This window comes from Protomyctophum parallelum (genome assembly GCF_964188405.1).
Source record: "Protomyctophum parallelum genome assembly, chromosome: 1".
Classification (NCBI taxonomy): domain Eukaryota; kingdom Metazoa; phylum Chordata; class Actinopteri; order Myctophiformes; family Myctophidae; genus Protomyctophum; species Protomyctophum parallelum.
Window position 1 is genome coordinate 85417102 of NC_139697.1, and position 17789 is coordinate 85434890.

Here is a 17789-nt window from a genome sequence, read left to right on the forward strand (position 1 = left end):
CGTCTAAAAATAGACGTCTAAAACACGTCTAAAATTAGACGTGTTTTTTTATCCCATTTTTGACCATGGGCTATAGCCCATACCGTACGGCATACTATAGCACGCCGTTTTTCATCATTTTTAAGGATTTGAAAAAAAAGAAAGAAAAAACAAAAAAAAAACGATGGGCTATAACCCATCGTTTTTTTTCCCCATTTTTTTCAAATCCTCAAAAATGATGAAAAACGGCGTGCTATAGTATGCCGTACGGTATGGGCTATTAGACGAGCGTCTAAAAATGGGATAAAAACGTCAAAAAATTGACGTCTAAAACACGTCTAATTTTAGACGTGTTTTAGACGTCTATTTTTAGACGTTTTTTATCCCATTTTTGACAATGGGCTATATCCCATACCGTACGGCATACTATAGCACGCCGTTTTTCATCATTTTTGAGGATTTGAAAAAAAAACAAAAAAAAAACGATGGGCTATAACCCATCGTTTTTTTTTCTTCATTTTTTCATTTTTAAAAAATCCTCAAAAATGATGAAAAACGGCGTGCTATAGTATGCCGTACGATATGGGCTATAGCCCATGGTCCAAAATGATGACGTTCTCTCTACCGCAACATACTTAAAAGTATAGCAGTGTATGAGAATGGGTGTTGCGGAGGATGAGAAACATTAGCATGTTTTGCTAACAACAGAGAAGCCTACGTACTTACACCTAGCAACCCCATTCTAGCCTACGGTATGGGCTATTAGACGAGCGTCTAAAAATGGGATAAAAACGTCTAAAAATAGACGTCTAAAACACGTCTAAAATTAGACGTGTTTTTTATCCCATTTTTGACCATGGGCTATAGCCCATACCGTACGGCATACTATAGCACGCCGTTTTTCATCATTTTTGAGGATTAAAAAAAAAAAAAAAAAAAAAAACGATGGGCTATAACCCATCGTTATTTTTTTTCATTTTTTTCAAATCCTCAAAAATGGCGTGCTATAGTATGCCGTACGATATGGGCTATAGCCCATGGTCCAAAATGATGACGTTCTCTCTACCGCAACATACTTAAAAGTATAGCGGTGTATGAGAATGGGTGTTGCGGAGGATGAGAAACATTAGCATGTTTTGCTAACAACAGAGAAGCCTACGTAGTACGTACTTACACCTAGCAACCCCATTCTAGCCTACTTAGGTTCATCTTACGGTGGACATGTTTGCCTGAAAAGGAATCTTTGAAAGGTGTCATAGTTTTAGAAATATAGTGCTTTCAAATTTGAGACTTTTAACATGGGGCTCAATGGCAGATTTTGGCACGTCAAAAAATCACTTTCACCTAGAAACTCCATTCACACTTTTTATTATTCAGCTTACTGTGGAGACACATGCTGGAACGTATTACTTTGAAATGTTTTGTAGTTTCTGAGTTATTTAACTTAAACGCCCAATGCATTCTCTATGGCAATAGCACAAACTTTGGCATGCTACTAGTCCTACATACTTAAACCTCCAGACAATTCACACTGCTTTTTTGTTTGTTTTATTCTCCTGAAATTGGTCTTGAAACTAAAGACTTGAGTGGGGTTTGACCTCAGCAAATATGTGGCCAGTGTTCTAACACACTGAGCCACTGGTTCCAGACAATTCACACTGCTTTTTTGTTTGTTTTATTCTTCTGAAATTGGTCTTGAAACTAAAGACTTGAGTGGGGTTTGACCTCAGCAAATATGTGGCCAGTGTTCTAACACACTGAGCCACTGGTTCCAGTCAATTCACACTGCTTTTTTGTTTGTTTTATTCTTCTGAAATTGGTCTTGAAAGTAAAGATGTGAGTGAAGTTTGAACTCACCATCTCCCGATCATATGGCAGCGTTCTAATACACTGAGCCACTGGCTCCAGACAATTCACACTGCTTGGAGACACATGCTGGAACATTTTACTTTGAAATGTTTTGTAGTTTCTGAGTTATTTAACTTAAACGCACAATGCATTCTCAATGGCAATAGCACAAACTTTGGCATGCTACTAGTCCTACATACTTACACCTAGAAACCCCATTCCAACCTATTTACTCTAGGTTCTTCTTACGGTGGACATGTTTGCCTGAAAAAGAATATTTGAAATGTGAAATGACAAAGGGACATGGATACTGTTCATTCAAGTGCTGTGGATGATATAAAACATTTGAAAAGGGTTCTGGATCTCATTATTTACATCACAAGTTATGAGCTTTCTATCTAGCACCTCTGCTGGAACACTCCATCATCGCAGTTCCTGTTTACACTGACTGTGCAAACTCATGCATGATCATTTAGTGTCGCTTTCATCAGCAAAGAGTAGAATTAGACTGTAAAAGCAACATGATCAGAAATGACTACATTAGAGGATCAGCCCAGGTTAGAAAGTTTGGGGATATAGCAAGAGAGGCGGTCATGCGGAGGCCGGAGGGAGATGTTGAAGATGGAAGTGTCGGGTAAGAGGAAGGCCAAAGAGGTTGTTTATGGATGTGTTGTCAGGTAAGAGGAAGGCCAAAGAGGTTGTTTATGGATGTGTTGTCAGGTAAGAGGAAGGCCAAAGAGGTTGTTTATGGATGTGTTGTCAGGTAAGAGGAAGGCCAAAGAGGTTGTTTATGGATGTGTTGCGAGAGGACATGCAGGTGGCAGGAGTCACAGAGGAAGATGCAGCAAAACAGAACCAGATGCAAACTGATGATCCACTGTGGCGATCCCGATGGGAATTAGCTGAATAAAGAAGAGTTTGACATACTGTAGGCTACTATAGTATGCGATTTCGTACCGGGCCATGGTTTTAATACTAAAAACAAACAAAATTAATAGCTGTCTAGTGCAATAAAAGTCCAAAGACAATATTAGTACACTTTTTTAATAACATGGCACAATTTACATAACACAAGTTTAAATGAGGAGCATGCTGAAGATTCAGTTGCTTCATTTTTTTCCTCATTTTGTACATGACCTAGAAAGACTTCATTTTTTTCCCATACAAGGTAAACAGCAAAAAAAGTTTTTCATTTAACAATCTTCTTTGCAATACGCATTGACTAACCACTATGGCTCCAGTGGACAATTTTAATGTGGGATTAAAAAACACTGCACAACATTATCTCACAGAGTTTGAAGCGCACAACTAAACCTTCAGTGGACTACTAAAATAGATCTCTGCTCATTAGAAACAAACTGTCCATAGTTTAGACTTTTGCTTTTTTGTCTTTTCTTTTTGTAGGTACAACTTATGATAGCACTTGAATACACTGTTTGACCAACAGAACCTATTTCCAAAACACATACTTTACACTCCTCCAACAGGGCAAATGTGCGGTCTTGTTGTCCAATGTGCTGTACTCTCTCCAGAACAAGACTGCTGGTATCTGACTGAGCAAATTATGGAAAACGTGTTTTCTTCTGCTCTGTTATCTTCCGATACTGAAATGCAATACATTAACAATTTCAAGGATTGTCACCACAAAATATGTTTAGTCAAAAAAGCTTCTCTGGTACTTTTTTGACATTACTTTTTTTCTCCACAGACTGGATCAAGATTTTGTTCTGTGAACAATAATGTGGACCAATTAAAGCTTATATCAGTCAAATTGTACCATGTAGTTGTGAAGAGAATACAGCTTTGTTAATTACCAGTACAGTCAGCTGTGGTGGTGAGAAGGCCGGCTTATATTAAGGGAGCCCAGACATTTGTTGCATAGTTGAATTGGGGGGTGGGGGGTTGGTGGTCTCTGGTACAATGTTAATTGGCTGCATAAAAAGAAAAGAAAAAAGAAAAATTGCAAAAAACACATTCTGAATCTCCTCCTAATTTACTCCTATTTACATTTGTTAAAAGTAAAGCTTTCAAAACACCCTTTTGCATATTTGTACCTTGATTTTTATCCATACGGAGTGGAACACATCGACTGTACATTATCTACACTTTGCTGTCAGTGCTGAAGTACCTGTACATTCCAATTTCATTTCTACAGATCTACAGATCTTCAACTTATTCCAGACTTCTTCGCTATACAAGAGAAAAGAAATACACACACACACACACAAAAATCCTTGACATTTTTATTTTTTTTATTCCACAATTATTGTCCATTTGTGGTTTTATACAAAAAAACAATTCATTGAATGGGCAGTTTCTGCCCACATAAGTTATTCACAGCTCTGTTACAGTCTGGTTTTGCCCAAGGCTAAGTGCTTGGTGTAAGTTCAGTGTCAGTGAGGCACAGGGCTGCGCTTGTCTGTGGTGAAGGTCCAGCTCAGCTCAGCTCACCGTGCTTCAATGTCTTTGTGAGCATGTGAGGTGGGTCTGTCTCTGATGTCAGTGGCTAGGGGAGTAGTCCGTCTGGGCGACCCTGGCCTGGCACCCAGTGTTGGTATGAGAGGGGGTGGGGCGCTCAGAGAGGCGGTAGGTGCGGTTTTGTTCAGAATGCCATTCTGATGGGCGGCGGCGGCTGCAACAGCCGCTGCGGCCGAAGGGCTGACCCTGGGGTAGTGCATGCTTGGTAGTCCAGGGGCCATGAGGCCAGGAGCGGGGTGGGACAGATGTCCATCCAGAGCTGGGTGGTGCATGGCAGCGTGGAGCCGTCCATGCTCATAGTCCTCTCTGAGCATGTGCAGTCGCTCTCGTTCCTCCAGATGGGCACGTTCCTGTTCTCTTCTCTGCTCCAGTGCCAGGGGCAGAGAATGGTCGCGGTTAAAGTCATGGGGCTCTCGCTCCCTATAGGAGCGCTCGGCCTCATAGAGGCGTGGCGCTGATAGCCGGTGCAAGGAGTCATTCCTCAACAGCAGGTCCCTGGCCAGAGGGTCCCGTCTGTGGATGTCCAGGCCCCTGTAAGGGTCCCTCATGGGGTCCCAGTGAAACCCAGGGTAGGGGAACCTCTCGGCCCCGGGGATGGGGCTTATACCCATGAAGGGTGCCACCATTCGAGTTCTCTCCAGGCCACTGATGCTGTTGAGGGGGTGAACGCCGGCCATGCCCATGGGAATGGCCATAGAGGAGGGAGGGTGGTGGTTGGGTGTGGGAGGGTGGTGGTTGGGTGTGGGAGGGCGGTGGTTGGGTGTGGGAGGGTGGTGGTTGGCTGTGGGAGGGTGGTGGTTGGCTGGGGGAGGGTGGTGATTGGCTGTGGGAGGGTGGTGGTTGGCTGTGGGAGGGTGGTGATTGGCTGTGGGAGGCAGCTGGGTTGGGTGCTCACCACCTCGCTCCGCAGGTCCATCCTGCTCCTCCTTCCTCTCCTCCTTCACCTTCACCTCATTTGTCTTCTTCTGGTGATCGTAGGTCAGCTCTCCCTTCTTCTCCAGAACCTCCCTGCTCAGACCTCCGTTGGGACGCTCCAGGCTGGACTGACGGACGTAGGGTGACGTTGTTCCCCTGTTAGACACTTTGTCCTCCGACGATCGTCCATCATGGATGACGGGCGTGTCCTTGTCACCATGGTGATTCTCTTTCATTTTGTGGTCGTCCGTGCCATTGTCCTTCCAGGAGTCGGAGTGCTCTCTGTCTCTGTCTTTGGCCTTGTTTTCCTTTTCCCTCTGAGGCTCTCCGGCAGCGGGAGGCAGTTGGTTCCTGTGATGCTCCGAGTTGCGGTTATGGCTGAGCAGGCTGATGGGGTTGACGGGAACCGGGGATGGATGGCTTGAATGGCGCTTTTCTACGGAGTCCCTGGAAACACACACACACACACACACATTTGTAGAACAGCAGAACGGGTGACAGCCTCGAGGAGGCACAGGCTCAGTCCTAAGCCAGAGAGGGTCACATATCTTATATCCAACCATTTACCCAAGAATTTCATCTCCTCTACTTTTACATTTGTGAAGCCTCTATGAAAGGTTGAGCGGATCTCAACCTGAAATGCTTAGAAGCTCTCTAGAACCATTCAAGATATTTTATTTCAAACAGTTGCCCAGAGGATTTCAAAGTCGCCCTACAATACAACCCACCTCTCCTTGTCATCTTTACTGACTGATGAGTCGCGCTTGTCCGAGTCTCGGTCTCTCTCGTGTGAGCTAACCGAGGTGCTCCTTTCGCTGTCTCCTGGCTTGAGCCATGGTGGTGGCGTGGGGAAGGAGGGTGGTGTGCGATGGAGCCGGTTCCATGGCTCCTGATGACTGTTGTTGCTGCCGCTGTTGAAGTGCTGCTGTGGGTTGATGCCGTCTTTATGGCCGAAAACGGAGTTGGGCGCTGTTAGGGATTCAACACGCGGAAACAACGGTGGGACACAAGTTAAAATCCATTTCTCATCACAATGTAAACATTACCTTCAAGTATGCTTATTTACATTGACACAAATCCCTGATGCATGAAGATGCATTCACAGCTAAATATATTCTGTTCTTTCTAGTCCATTGAATCGCTTCACTTTGATCACGCTGGTAAAAAATACGTCTCTTTTAAGAGCAACAGTAATTACGGTATGTTCAATCTATTGAATATAATTCCTGCCATACTATATCGTTTATGATGAAAGAATAGCCAGGATCCTAATGAAGAGTCTGTAAGTAAGATCACATAACATCCATCCTATTCTCACTGCGCTGGCTCCCTGTTTCAGCCAGGATCGACTACAAGGTCCTGCTAATCACTCATAACTGCATAAACGGACATGCCCCTCCCTAACAACAGAAACTAATTAAGCCTCCACAAACATACACCTGCACCCTCAGATCTAGATCATCGAGTAGGCTCAGCAGCCTATGGAACAGCCATCCTATCGATTTGAGAGCACCGCAGACCCTGGACTAAGGCCTTTTTATTTTATTTCAGAAGGCCTTTTCGTGTTAAATAAATTCTTGTGAAACCACTGTCAGCAATATCCTTTTGTGCTTGACATTTGTTAAACCCTGCTTTTAGCCTTCTATGATTGATTATGTGTTTTGAACATGTAGCACGTGGTTGTAGCAGTTGGATTTGTCCATTTGACATACGGATGCGACAGATCACTTTGTTTGCGTCGGCCCATTCGATCGCACCGCTCAAAACAATTATAATCTTCATGTCTGAACGCACATTGTTAGAACAGTGCCCAGACAATTAATGCAACACTAAAATAAACATTGCATGATGGAGAAACCCATGGTTATATAGATGCTATGTATCGGTGACCCGATGTTATTTTTTGGTGAAGATGAAGCAGAAACTCACTTAGTGCTGGGTTTCCTAGACCGCCAAAGGCTGATGAACTGAGGGCGCCTAGTCCTCCAAATGTTGTAGGCCTACCGAAGGGCTCTGGAAGGGGGAGAAAAGACATGTTGGTATTAGAGCCCTGCAAGCCTGTCCAGCCCTGGCCCATTTTGTTTTATTTGGGGCAAGGGCTAGGTTCGAGCTCATTACGTTGACAACTGACCAACCATCACATAGCAGTATTCACCAGGAGAGGCCGAGAATATCAGACCTACAGCTCACAAAGCATCGCATCCACAGCACGTCGTTGGCTATTGTCACGTGACCAAGTATGAAACAGGCTTAGCCTACGTTAGTTACGTTACGCCTAGCCTCGGTACCACCATTTCATTTTCGTCGGTGCAAAAAATGAAAGCCTGGAGGAACGCATTGACCGCTCTGGGCTAGAAGTGGGAGTCAACCCTTCCGGGTGGGCGTCGCTCCAAATTATGTGACATTATTGCAGACCTGTGTCGGGCTGGGGCCGGGCCGGGCTCGGACACCACGGGACAGGCCTGGGCTCGGGTTGAAGCTTTGGGCCCTTGCAGGGCTCTAGTTGGCAGGCATGCAGTTAACACTTTGAACAAAGTTTTAAGGCCACTATTATAAATCAGTGACAAATGGAAAATACCCAGGGGTCCGAACCGACCCACAGCGGGTCTGGTTCCGTTTACAAGAAGTGACTCCCGAGCGTTTCCCGTATGTCTCGGTGCTCGGGTAATGACTAAAGCCTGAGTGGACATGGGGATTGGCTGTCCCAGCTGTCAATCACCCCCTTTTTTTCCTCCTCAGGCCAGTGGGAGCCTGCGTGGCATGTGCCTTGCGTCATGTGACTTTAGTGAGGAAGTAGGCACTATTATAAACAAAAGTCGTCGGGGAAGTTGTTGATATTAACGTTAACGTAACATTTTGCTTAATGGTTAAAATTTGGTAAAACAATCAAGTTGTCATAGCATGTTGAACTTTATGCTCTGCAGTGCAAAGCACGTGGAAAATCCAAGCTGAAGATAATGATTAACAACTGCTGCGACATAAATGAACGGTGGATTAGCAATGGCTAAGAAGAAAGATTACGGTACACACACTACACAAAACGTGGATTTATTTTTGTATTTACAAACGCAATGATTGACTGGGATTATACATTCACACGTTAATGACCATGCAGCGGCGCTGCAGCAGCACCAACAGCGGACTACGTTTAGGTAAGAAAGTAGTCTTATTTAATAATAATATAAAACTCTGAATAATAACGTCAGCATTCGGTCATTTCGGGTCCTCTGGCTTTGTATGGGTCCGGTCCTCATATTTATTATACTATCCGTTCGGCTCCGGTTCCGACACCTCTTTTCGGAGGTGCTTTTCGGTTCGGCACTAGAATTCTAATAATAGCAGCGGGTCCATTTTTTGCAGGCCTTTTTGGGTTCGGGTTGGTCAAATTGGATCCGTGAAGACCTCTATAGAGTGGGGCTCTTACCTAAGTGAGATGCCATTGCCGGGGTAAGGAAATTCCCAGGATGATGGGGTGGATGATGACCAAAAGGACCTGCTGATGGGTGGGTAGGCCCTGGTGAAGGACAGACAGACAGAAGGCATAAGGATTTGCACATTAGACCTACAGTACATTACACTACATACATAGTTCTTGGTATTTGTTTCCATGATTTGGAACACTAGATGTTTTCTTTTTTTTTTTTTTTTTTTTTTTAAGATATTCTTTTGCGGCTTACGCCTTTTATTGATTTTTGAAGGGACAGACAGTAGGCTGACAGGAAACGGGAGAGAGATGGGGGGATGACATGCAGTAAAGGCCGTGTCGGGTCCGGGAGTCGAACCCGCGGCACACTGCGACTGGATTACCAGTCCGGTGCCCAGACCGTTACGCTACGGCCTGGGCCAACACTAGATGTTTTAAGCTGGATTTGTTGTATAGGTGTTGTGCACCTAAAATAGCATACAAGCCCACAATGTGCCGCATCGTGATGTGTCGTGAGATGGTAGATCTGCTATTTTCTGTGCGCGATACCGCAGTACATCAAGCCCTTTGGTTTTTACTATTAAGATACTTCGGGCAGTGTTAGGCAGGCAAGTGGTAAAACATAGGTGTAGTGTAGTGTATATTAATGTTGCAATATATTGCAACTTATTGCGTGTTCTGTGTATGAGTCACCCATAATGATGACATTGCTGTAAATGAGCTGAATGCTATTCTTTAATAATAATAACTGAACAATATTCCCCCTGCATCAATGTGAAATGATTGCATGATTTGTTTTTCTCAAGCTTGTTTCTGTACCAACAGTGATCCCACCCCCACTAACAGCTTGTTTCCGTAACAACAGTGATCCCACCCCCACTAACAGCTTGTTTCCGTAACAACAGTGATCCCACCCCCACTAACAGCTTGTTTCCGTAACAACAGTGATCCCACCCCACAGCAGGCTGTTTCCCTGTTCAAAGACATGAACATTGATCTACCCATTTAGAGACATAGATTTGCACGTGGACCTGTACCTCTCCATGTTAAAAATAGACAGCTCTTAGAAGAGGAGGGATGGATCTAGTGTTGTGCGAGGAGGGTAGATGGCTGGTGTTGATGTGACATATCAATCATTGCCTCAGCCCCGGTGCTCCGTCACATACACACCTGCTGCAGAGAAGAGTGTGGCGGGGCGTGCTAAGTCGTGAGGGTGATGGATGGCTCCAAACAGGCCTGGGCCTGGGGGTCGACTGAGGAACTCGGGCTTGAGGCCAAAGTCCAGTTTGTGAGGGTCGGCCTGCATCTGCTGCTAAAAGTGGCCAGACAGACAGAGACACAGAAACACATGTAAAACCATAGATGGGGTAAGAGGAGGTTGGTGAAGGATGGAGTGTTCAGGTGACACCTCTCCCCCTTTACTTAGCCTTACAGTTCACTACCAGTATAAACAGGCGAGGTGTGAGCCGGGGAGGGTGGGGGAGGTCATTTTGTATAATAAATAAGAATTTAAGAAACAAAACTTATTTTAAGTAATTTAATATAATTTAGAAATCATTCCCACACAAACAATGCTTTTTGAAGGATTTCTCACCCCCTGTGTATCCCCACAATGGTTTGGTCCGTTCCCAGGAAATTATTTGGCAAGTCTGCTTATTATAACCGGTATTAACCGCACTAATTTGGATTGTTTATACCTGGTTGTTTGTTTCTCTTGCAAAATCTGGCAGTGAGTCCCTGGCCCCTTATAGAATCAGATTTCCGCACCCGAGTATAAAATATGTTACAGTCTGATTATGTAGCAATGACCTCCATGGTGCATTCTGACACCTCTGTTCCTCAATATGGTGGAATAGTAACTGTACAATTATTTATGTTTATGTGTAGTCCTGTTACTAGGGTTATAACCAGCACAATTATGTACACATCTGCCATATCAAGTAAATCTGACCTAAACAAAGGAAATAACAGCACACTCTAGTGCACAATATGACTTGACAGAAGCACAATTTAAACAACACAGCGCTTTTAAATATCTTCTCCCTGGCCTGTAAGTCAGTTTTCAGGTAAAAAAACACATTTGCATGTGGGCCCAAACAGAAAGGGAAAAAACGGTTTTAAAAATACATGTGCACAGGGCCTTAACCACATGAACCCTGGCATCCCTATTCCGGGCAATTCATAATATATGAACATTCTGCAAAAAATAGGAAAATATTCGCTGACAATAGCAGATCTTCCAGTCTACCTGTACATTGGTTATTTTGGACAACAAAATGTGGCGTCGAAAAAAAGGAGGCCACCAAGTATAGACCGGTCAACAAATGATATAGAGTTTAGGTGGTTATCAACGGATACATGATTTATTTTCTCAACAACGGCACCTAATAATTTACACTAAGTTATGCGTGGCTATGTTTATATTTTGCTGTAATAACTATGATAATCACTTGTAGCACAAGATGGCAGGCCTCCAGGAACAAACTCTTTACGACTCAACCTGCTCTCTGACAGGTGCCAGCACTGAGCAGTGGTAACGGCTTCTGGACGCTGTCCAGGAGTCAAGATGGATTACACTGTATATGAACACTTGATTAGAATAAGGGCAGTGTGAGTGGTTTGTGTGTGTGTGTGTGTGTGTGTGTGAGGTGTGTGTGTGTGTGTGTGTGTGTGTGTGTGTGTGTGTGTGTGTGTGTGTGTGTGTGTGTGTGTGTGTGTGCGCGTAGGGAGCACAATGAGTTCTCACCTTCACTTTTTGTTGGTGGTGATAGATCTGCCAAGCGATGTGGACGTGCATGGCACACCACTTCCCTGGTTTCTGCAAACATACAGAAGACAAATGCATTCTATCACAACAATGTCAATTTTATGTTGTTTATTTTAAGCATCTAATTTAATGCATTATATTTATACTTTATTTATATTTTTTACTGAATTCACAGTACAGTCATTTGTTGTTTTAAAATGCACTTTATAATTAACACAATCCTGCCCAGCCCACTTAGCACAAATATTGCAAATGAAGCACTCACCCTGAGAATAGGTCGAAATGGATCCGATAACTACAAGAGCGCAAGAGAGAAAAATAAAAGCATTTATTTTGCTGTTACACAAGCGCTTCGAATTAGCATCTATTCCACCAAATTTAACTTTCCCATTAAAGCTGACCATTACAGGACAGGACATTGCAGATTTGCGAAAGGTTTTTATCTGTACCCTAGCACATAGAGGATAAAATCTGGGAATTAATGTCTTACCAAGAATTTTCTTCACCAATGTGTTTGTAAAGGTGTCTACTAACATATTATACTAACATTGGTTTCTATTCAACCACCCTAGGGAATTTTTGACAGCTGCTGAAAGTTGGGCTACATCAACAACCATTATAAGGCAAACTTTTCGAAATTTCATTATGCTTTAAGTAGCATGTGACATGTCAAACTAGGGGGTTTTCATGATTCTGAATCCATTCCAAGCATTAGTTTTGCATGGAAAACACTCCTTGGGATAAAAACGGCCATAGCCGTCATCACAAATATGATGAGGTCAGCGCATTTGGGCTGTGGAAAGTGGCTATGGCCGGATTTAGCCCAAGGAGTGTTTTTACTTTTTTGTGCAAAACTAATGCTTGGAATGCCACTTGCCCAAATGTGCCAAAATGTGCTGACCTCCTCACATTTGTGATGACGGCTATGGCAGTTATTAGCCCAAGGTGTGTTTTTCGTGCAAAACTAATGCTAGGAATGGATTAAGAATCATCACATGCATGTCACATGCTACTTAAAGCACAATGAAATGTAGAACATTTTGCCTTATAATGGTTGTTGATGTACCCCAACTTTCAACCGCTTTCAAAAATTCCCCTAGGGTGGTAAGGTTGAATAGAAACAGTTAGTAGACTGACATTATTCTGATAATATTCCATGACTAGGCATAGCATACTGTACAGTAATACACAGAACATACAGGAGCATACATACATAGCATACAGTAAAGGCACACACACACACACACACACACACACACACACACACACACACACACACACACACACACACACACACACACACACACACACACACACACACACACACACACACACACACACACACATATTACGCATTATTGTTTGAGTTTTGTTTGTGACAGTTGTGTGCCCTTTTCCAGGAGCCCTTCTGTAACAGCGTGTTACAGAAGGGCTGTCCTTATGGGGTTCTTCTGTACGATTGTGTCAGTGTCTGTGCATTTGTCCTTAAGCCTCAGTTATACTTAGTAGCGTGCCTGGGCCGTGCTCAGTAAAAAGCAGATCTACAAGCTCACCACATTCACAGCGCGTGGTGAGCTTGTAGATCTGCTATTTACTGCACGCAACACCAACATGCAACTAAGTATAACTGAGGCTTTATGTACGATTGTGTCAGTGACTGTCCTTACGGGGTTCTTCTGTAAGAGTGTGTGTGGGACTGTGCATGTGTCCTTACCCTGGGATCCTTCTGTAATAGTGTGTGTGCGACTGCTCCGGGTCTTGTTGAAACATCCAATGGGTTAGATGTCTAGAATGCAAGACACAGGTTCAAATTTGTCACCTGGGCAAATGTGGTTCACAAAATAAGCCGTTATGTTTTCATAAAGTTGAATCTCTGACCAGAAGGAGCAGCTTGATTAAATAACGCAAGAGCAAAATGTCAGCCGTGTGAATTTGATCAGTGTGCTATTGGCACATTGTTTGAGGGTGTGTATGGTTTTATGTTGTGCAGTGTTGTGTTACCTTGGGCTGGAAGGCGCCCTGCAGCGAACCAAAGGGCCCCGTGGGGGGGATGACAGGAGGAAGACCAGACATGGCTGGCGGATAAGAGTGGAAGAGCTGAGGAAAAGGACAGATGGAACTCAGTATATAGTTGTTGTTTCACTGGATTGTACAGTGTGTAAGACACACCCATTCAATCTGTATGGACTTCAATCAGAAGAAACGCACATTTTACATGAAAGTGTGAATGCTGTAATAAATGATTACACAAGGCTTGCATAATATGGTTTGATTTCAAAATTATAGTAATTTAGACATTGATGTATAGCTCTTGGCACCGCTAGGGGCCATTACATGAGCTAATATAATTGCTCTAATCGACCCTGATGGTTCCAATTCAGAATTGGCTGCTAAATTAAATCACAGAGACGTACTACTCAGATCAAGCAAGAAATACTGTTCTGTACATCATCTATACTTTCACCTGGGCTCCACGGGTACATCATTCCATACATAGACTATGCATGATAGATATTTAAATAACATGTCACCCGGAATGCCATGGGAACAGTTTCTAAAAGTAAGTTTGGGGTAATGGGAATTTTGTGCCTTCAACTGAAATACAGACATGTATTTGTAACAATGAGGTTAAAACCTACCATTGTTTTCATTAAACCTACAGCTGCAACTACCAACAAAATATCTACAAGCTCACAATAGCAGATCCGGGGTCAACCAAATATATAACATGGTTCATCACTGTCATTCTGTACAATGTCTGACAATAGTCAGACACTAACTGAATGTCGTTGTTGAAGCAACACAATGAACAGCATGTGCACGCTCATACAACTCTGCAGGATCACTGACAACTTCAGCAGACAAGAAAGGGGCATTAGAGGGGGTGCAGCAATTCATCTGTGTTTAGTGAATAATCAAGAATGAGCAAGCCACTCCTGTTAGCAGACAAATAAGAAAGAAGGGTACAATCATTTGGACAACAAAACAGCCATAATACAATTCACTTCTGAAATACAGCTACTCTCTCTCTGCACACCATATTAATCATTATGCACATCATCTTCAGTTGTATGCACCTGCAATACATGCTAAAAGTTATGCTAAAAGATTCAGTAATCCAGCATTGTTTCCATTAATCAAAACATTTTGAATGGGTGAAATACAACAGATACGGTGTTTACAGTATCTACTAATAGAAGCGGATGAGAGATGGATGCATGGAATCTATCACATAAACAAGCAATAAACAGCTACAACACCAACATGGGCTGGCGTTATGGCAAAGCACAGACTGCTCTGCAAGCACATAATACGTGGTAGGTTAACTCACACTGTGTCTGTAGAAGGGGTCAACTTTTGTTGGGTATTTTTCAAACTGTTGGAGAAATGAGACAGAGGGACTAAGTACAATGGACATTTTAGAGGTGTGACATTGCCCTTGTTAATGTAATACATTATTCTGGACAGGCTCAAGTCTTGAACAGCCTTTTTCTGGGCACTTTCAATGTCATATTAGGGAACGGAAAATGTATCTCAAAAGTAAAATTCTGGTCTGAGAACATAGTTACGCATTACAGCCTAGATGCCCTCAGTTGAGAGGCAAACATGATATTCAACCAATTCCCAAAGCCAATCCCGTGCAAGGATTGCCTTTGATTTTGCCCTCTCATTCCAGGAGCATGTGGTGACGCTGTAAAGCAGCCCGGCCTCTGTGTCTCATTTGGGCTGGTTTTAGTGGTGCAGTGTGGGCTCCAGGAGAACATTTCCCCAGTCAAGTCTAAACACTGCAGCCATAAAGAGGCTTTTTATGGCCTCATTAGCTGTCAGAGGCTTGCGCGGTGCTGCCTTTGAGGAATCATCAGAGCCCAGCAGAAAATTCTCCAGCCAGGCAGTTAGAGTACAGACATGAGTGTGTGTGTGTGTGTGTGTGTGTGTGTGTGTGTGTGTGTGTGTGTGTGTGTGTGTGTGTCAGGTCCAGTCACCCATTGCCTGTGGTCTGTACTGACAAACAGCGGGGCGCTAGCCCAGAGCATTTGCCTATAATGAGAAAGCCCCAAACAGGACTAAATGATGTCATTAAATCCAGAATGAATTAAGTGTATTATGTTCTGAAAGCTGGCTCGGAATGAAACGACTTGCTTGGGGCAAGTTATTGCCAGTTTAGAAAATAACTGTGTCGGGTGCGTGTGTGTGTGTGTGTGTGTGGGGGGGGGGGGGACAAGAGTGGGCCAGAAACAAAAAAGCTAAACAAAAGCACTAGAAAGGATTTCTGAGAGAAGAATGGTATCATTGTAGTACAGACGGACACACATGGTCATCATTGGGAGTCTGCCGCGGAAACCGACGATTCCCTAAAGCAAAAAAGTGGGCCGTGCTTACACACACACTGTACCATGTAAATGACGACCACAAAGGGGGAAAAAAACACTTTGATTCGCATCCCACCCACTCTCATGCACATAGAAAACCCGGTACTTAGAACAAAAATCTGGTTATCATCATCATCATCATCCATCCTCCTCCACCTTCCACAGTTGTGTTCTACTTATCCTCACATTTCTGCCAGGGGTACGCACCATGGGCGGTGCTGGCGTGGGCATGATGGCGTGGGGGAAGGGCGTGAAGGTGTGCTGGTGGGTGTGCTGGTGCGTGTGTTGATGCTGATGCTGGTGTTGGTGCTGGTGCTGGTGGAACTCGGTGCGCAGGTAGGGAGGCGGACCCAGCGATGCTCCGCGATCTGCACTCTGGGAGGCCAGGAAACGAGTGTTGAGCTCCTGACGCAGAAGGTCTTGTTCTGGTTAGACAGGGCAGGACAGGAGAGGGTTAGGCATGGATTGGAAATAACCGGGTATAAAGAATATTGTGTGGTTACAAATATTTTATTTTTCAGATTAAATGAAAATAATTCTTAACTGTAGGTAAAACTCAAGATGCTAAACCCTACTTGTATTGTACTGTTAGAGTCATTAAGCACTAAAGCTCTTTCTTATGTAAACATCTGTGATTTTCATAAAACCTATGACCTTTGCTTGGCCCAGAGAAATAAAGAAATTCAAGTTGTTGCTCGCTTTTCTTCTAAATAGAAGAAAATATTAAATGCTATCTCTAGAGCCACCACATCATTTCTATTCCGCAGTGATCCAATATGCTATTTTCTGTGTTCATTTCACGCTTAATTGGGTTGGGAGCAGTTAAAGTGATTCATAAAAATCAGTTCTGTTATTGACCAGAATTATTTCTTGAAGATGGAGATATTTCTGGATGAAAATACAAGTACTAGGAAATTAGGAATAGACCAACAGTCTGTCCTAGACTGACCCTGGCCCCTGACATTTCTGGATAACTGTTACACAACGCTCTGCACGGGGTGTGTAATAGCTTTCATTGTATGGTTTTGTGTATATGGCTGGCCTGGTCAGCCAAAGCCTTTTAAGGGCCCTTTATTCTTTATTCAGATGGATCCCCATTAGCTGCCACCAAAGTAGCAGCTACTCTTCCTGGGGTACAAGTAGAATTTATTTTGTCCCCGAATGTGAATGGGAGTGAATACATTTTCATTCAACTTTTGGCATTAATTCCAACAAATGATAGGTGGTGGTGGCAGAGGTTAGGGTACATGTTTGGCTAACCATCCTTTTCTTCTAACGAAACATGTCCTCATATAACATATTTCTCACATGTAACAAAGACTTGTTGTGCATGCTTCATTACCCTTCTGCACCACAGGGGGGCAGTGAAAGATGTTTGCCCTCACATTGTTTTTTTTGTTTTTACCTGAGTAGGGGCCCCCAGCAGCGGGGTGTCCGGGGCCGGGCAGGGTGTTAGACGTCAGTGGTGGCGGTGGGGGTAGAGCCGCTGGAGGCGCAAACATATTGGGGTGATGATGATGATGATGTGGGTGTGGCGAGGACTGCAGGGCAGAGGGGAATCCGTGGGGACTGTTCTGGTTAGCTGCCAGCGGCAGGGGGAAGACGGAGGCCGCTGCGGCGGCTGCCGGAGGAGGCTGGTGGTGGGGGAGGTGTAGGGAGGGGACGGCAGGCCCGTGGGGCTTGCTGCCCGGGGTGCTGCTCCGACTGCTACTGTGAATGTGGAAGAAAGAGAAAGAAGAAATGAGACGGGTTAAACCAGGCGTGATCAGTTGAGATTAACACTTTCTCCTCCACGTTGCCTTGTTCACCATCTGTTCTAGCATCCAATCCCCAATACAGTGTTTTCACACCTCAAGTGTCCTCCATTTGCATGCGCGCACGCACACGTGCGCACCACACACACACACACACACACACACACACACACACACACACACACACACACACACACACACACACACACACACACACACACACACACACACACACACACACACACACACACACA

At 44.0% G+C, this 17789-nt stretch overlaps 1 protein-coding gene across 11 annotated transcripts in view; it reads right to left on the reverse strand.

Annotated features, from left to right (window-relative positions):
• Window positions 1-4056: 4056 nt before the first annotated feature.
• Window positions 4057-17789, reverse strand: part of auts2a (activator of transcription and developmental regulator AUTS2 a) — a 369856-nt gene continuing 356123 nt past the window's right edge. For 4 of the 11 annotated variants that reach the window (XM_083775541.1, XM_083775551.1, XM_083775543.1 and 1 more), the window contains 12 exons: window positions 17187-17491; window positions 15968-16206; window positions 14743-14787; window positions 13413-13508; window positions 13126-13197; window positions 11677-11706; window positions 11391-11462; window positions 9815-9956; window positions 8645-8734; window positions 7150-7233; window positions 5949-6201; window positions 4057-5667 (listed from right to left, as the gene is read on the reverse strand). In XM_083775541.1, the coding sequence (XP_083631667.1) occupies window positions 4275-5667; window positions 5949-6201; window positions 7150-7233; window positions 8645-8734; window positions 9815-9956; window positions 11391-11462; window positions 11677-11706; window positions 13126-13197; window positions 13413-13508; window positions 14743-14787; window positions 15968-16206; window positions 17187-17491 (2821 nt within the window). In that variant the 3' untranslated portion in view covers window positions 4057-4274. The remainder of the gene's footprint in view (window positions 5668-5948; window positions 6202-7149; window positions 7234-8644; window positions 8735-9814; window positions 9957-11390; window positions 11463-11676; window positions 11707-13125; window positions 13198-13412; window positions 13509-14742; window positions 14788-15967; window positions 16207-17186; window positions 17492-17789) is intronic. The other 7 variants (XM_083775544.1, XM_083775545.1, XM_083775546.1 and 4 more) reach the window with 7 other exon arrangements.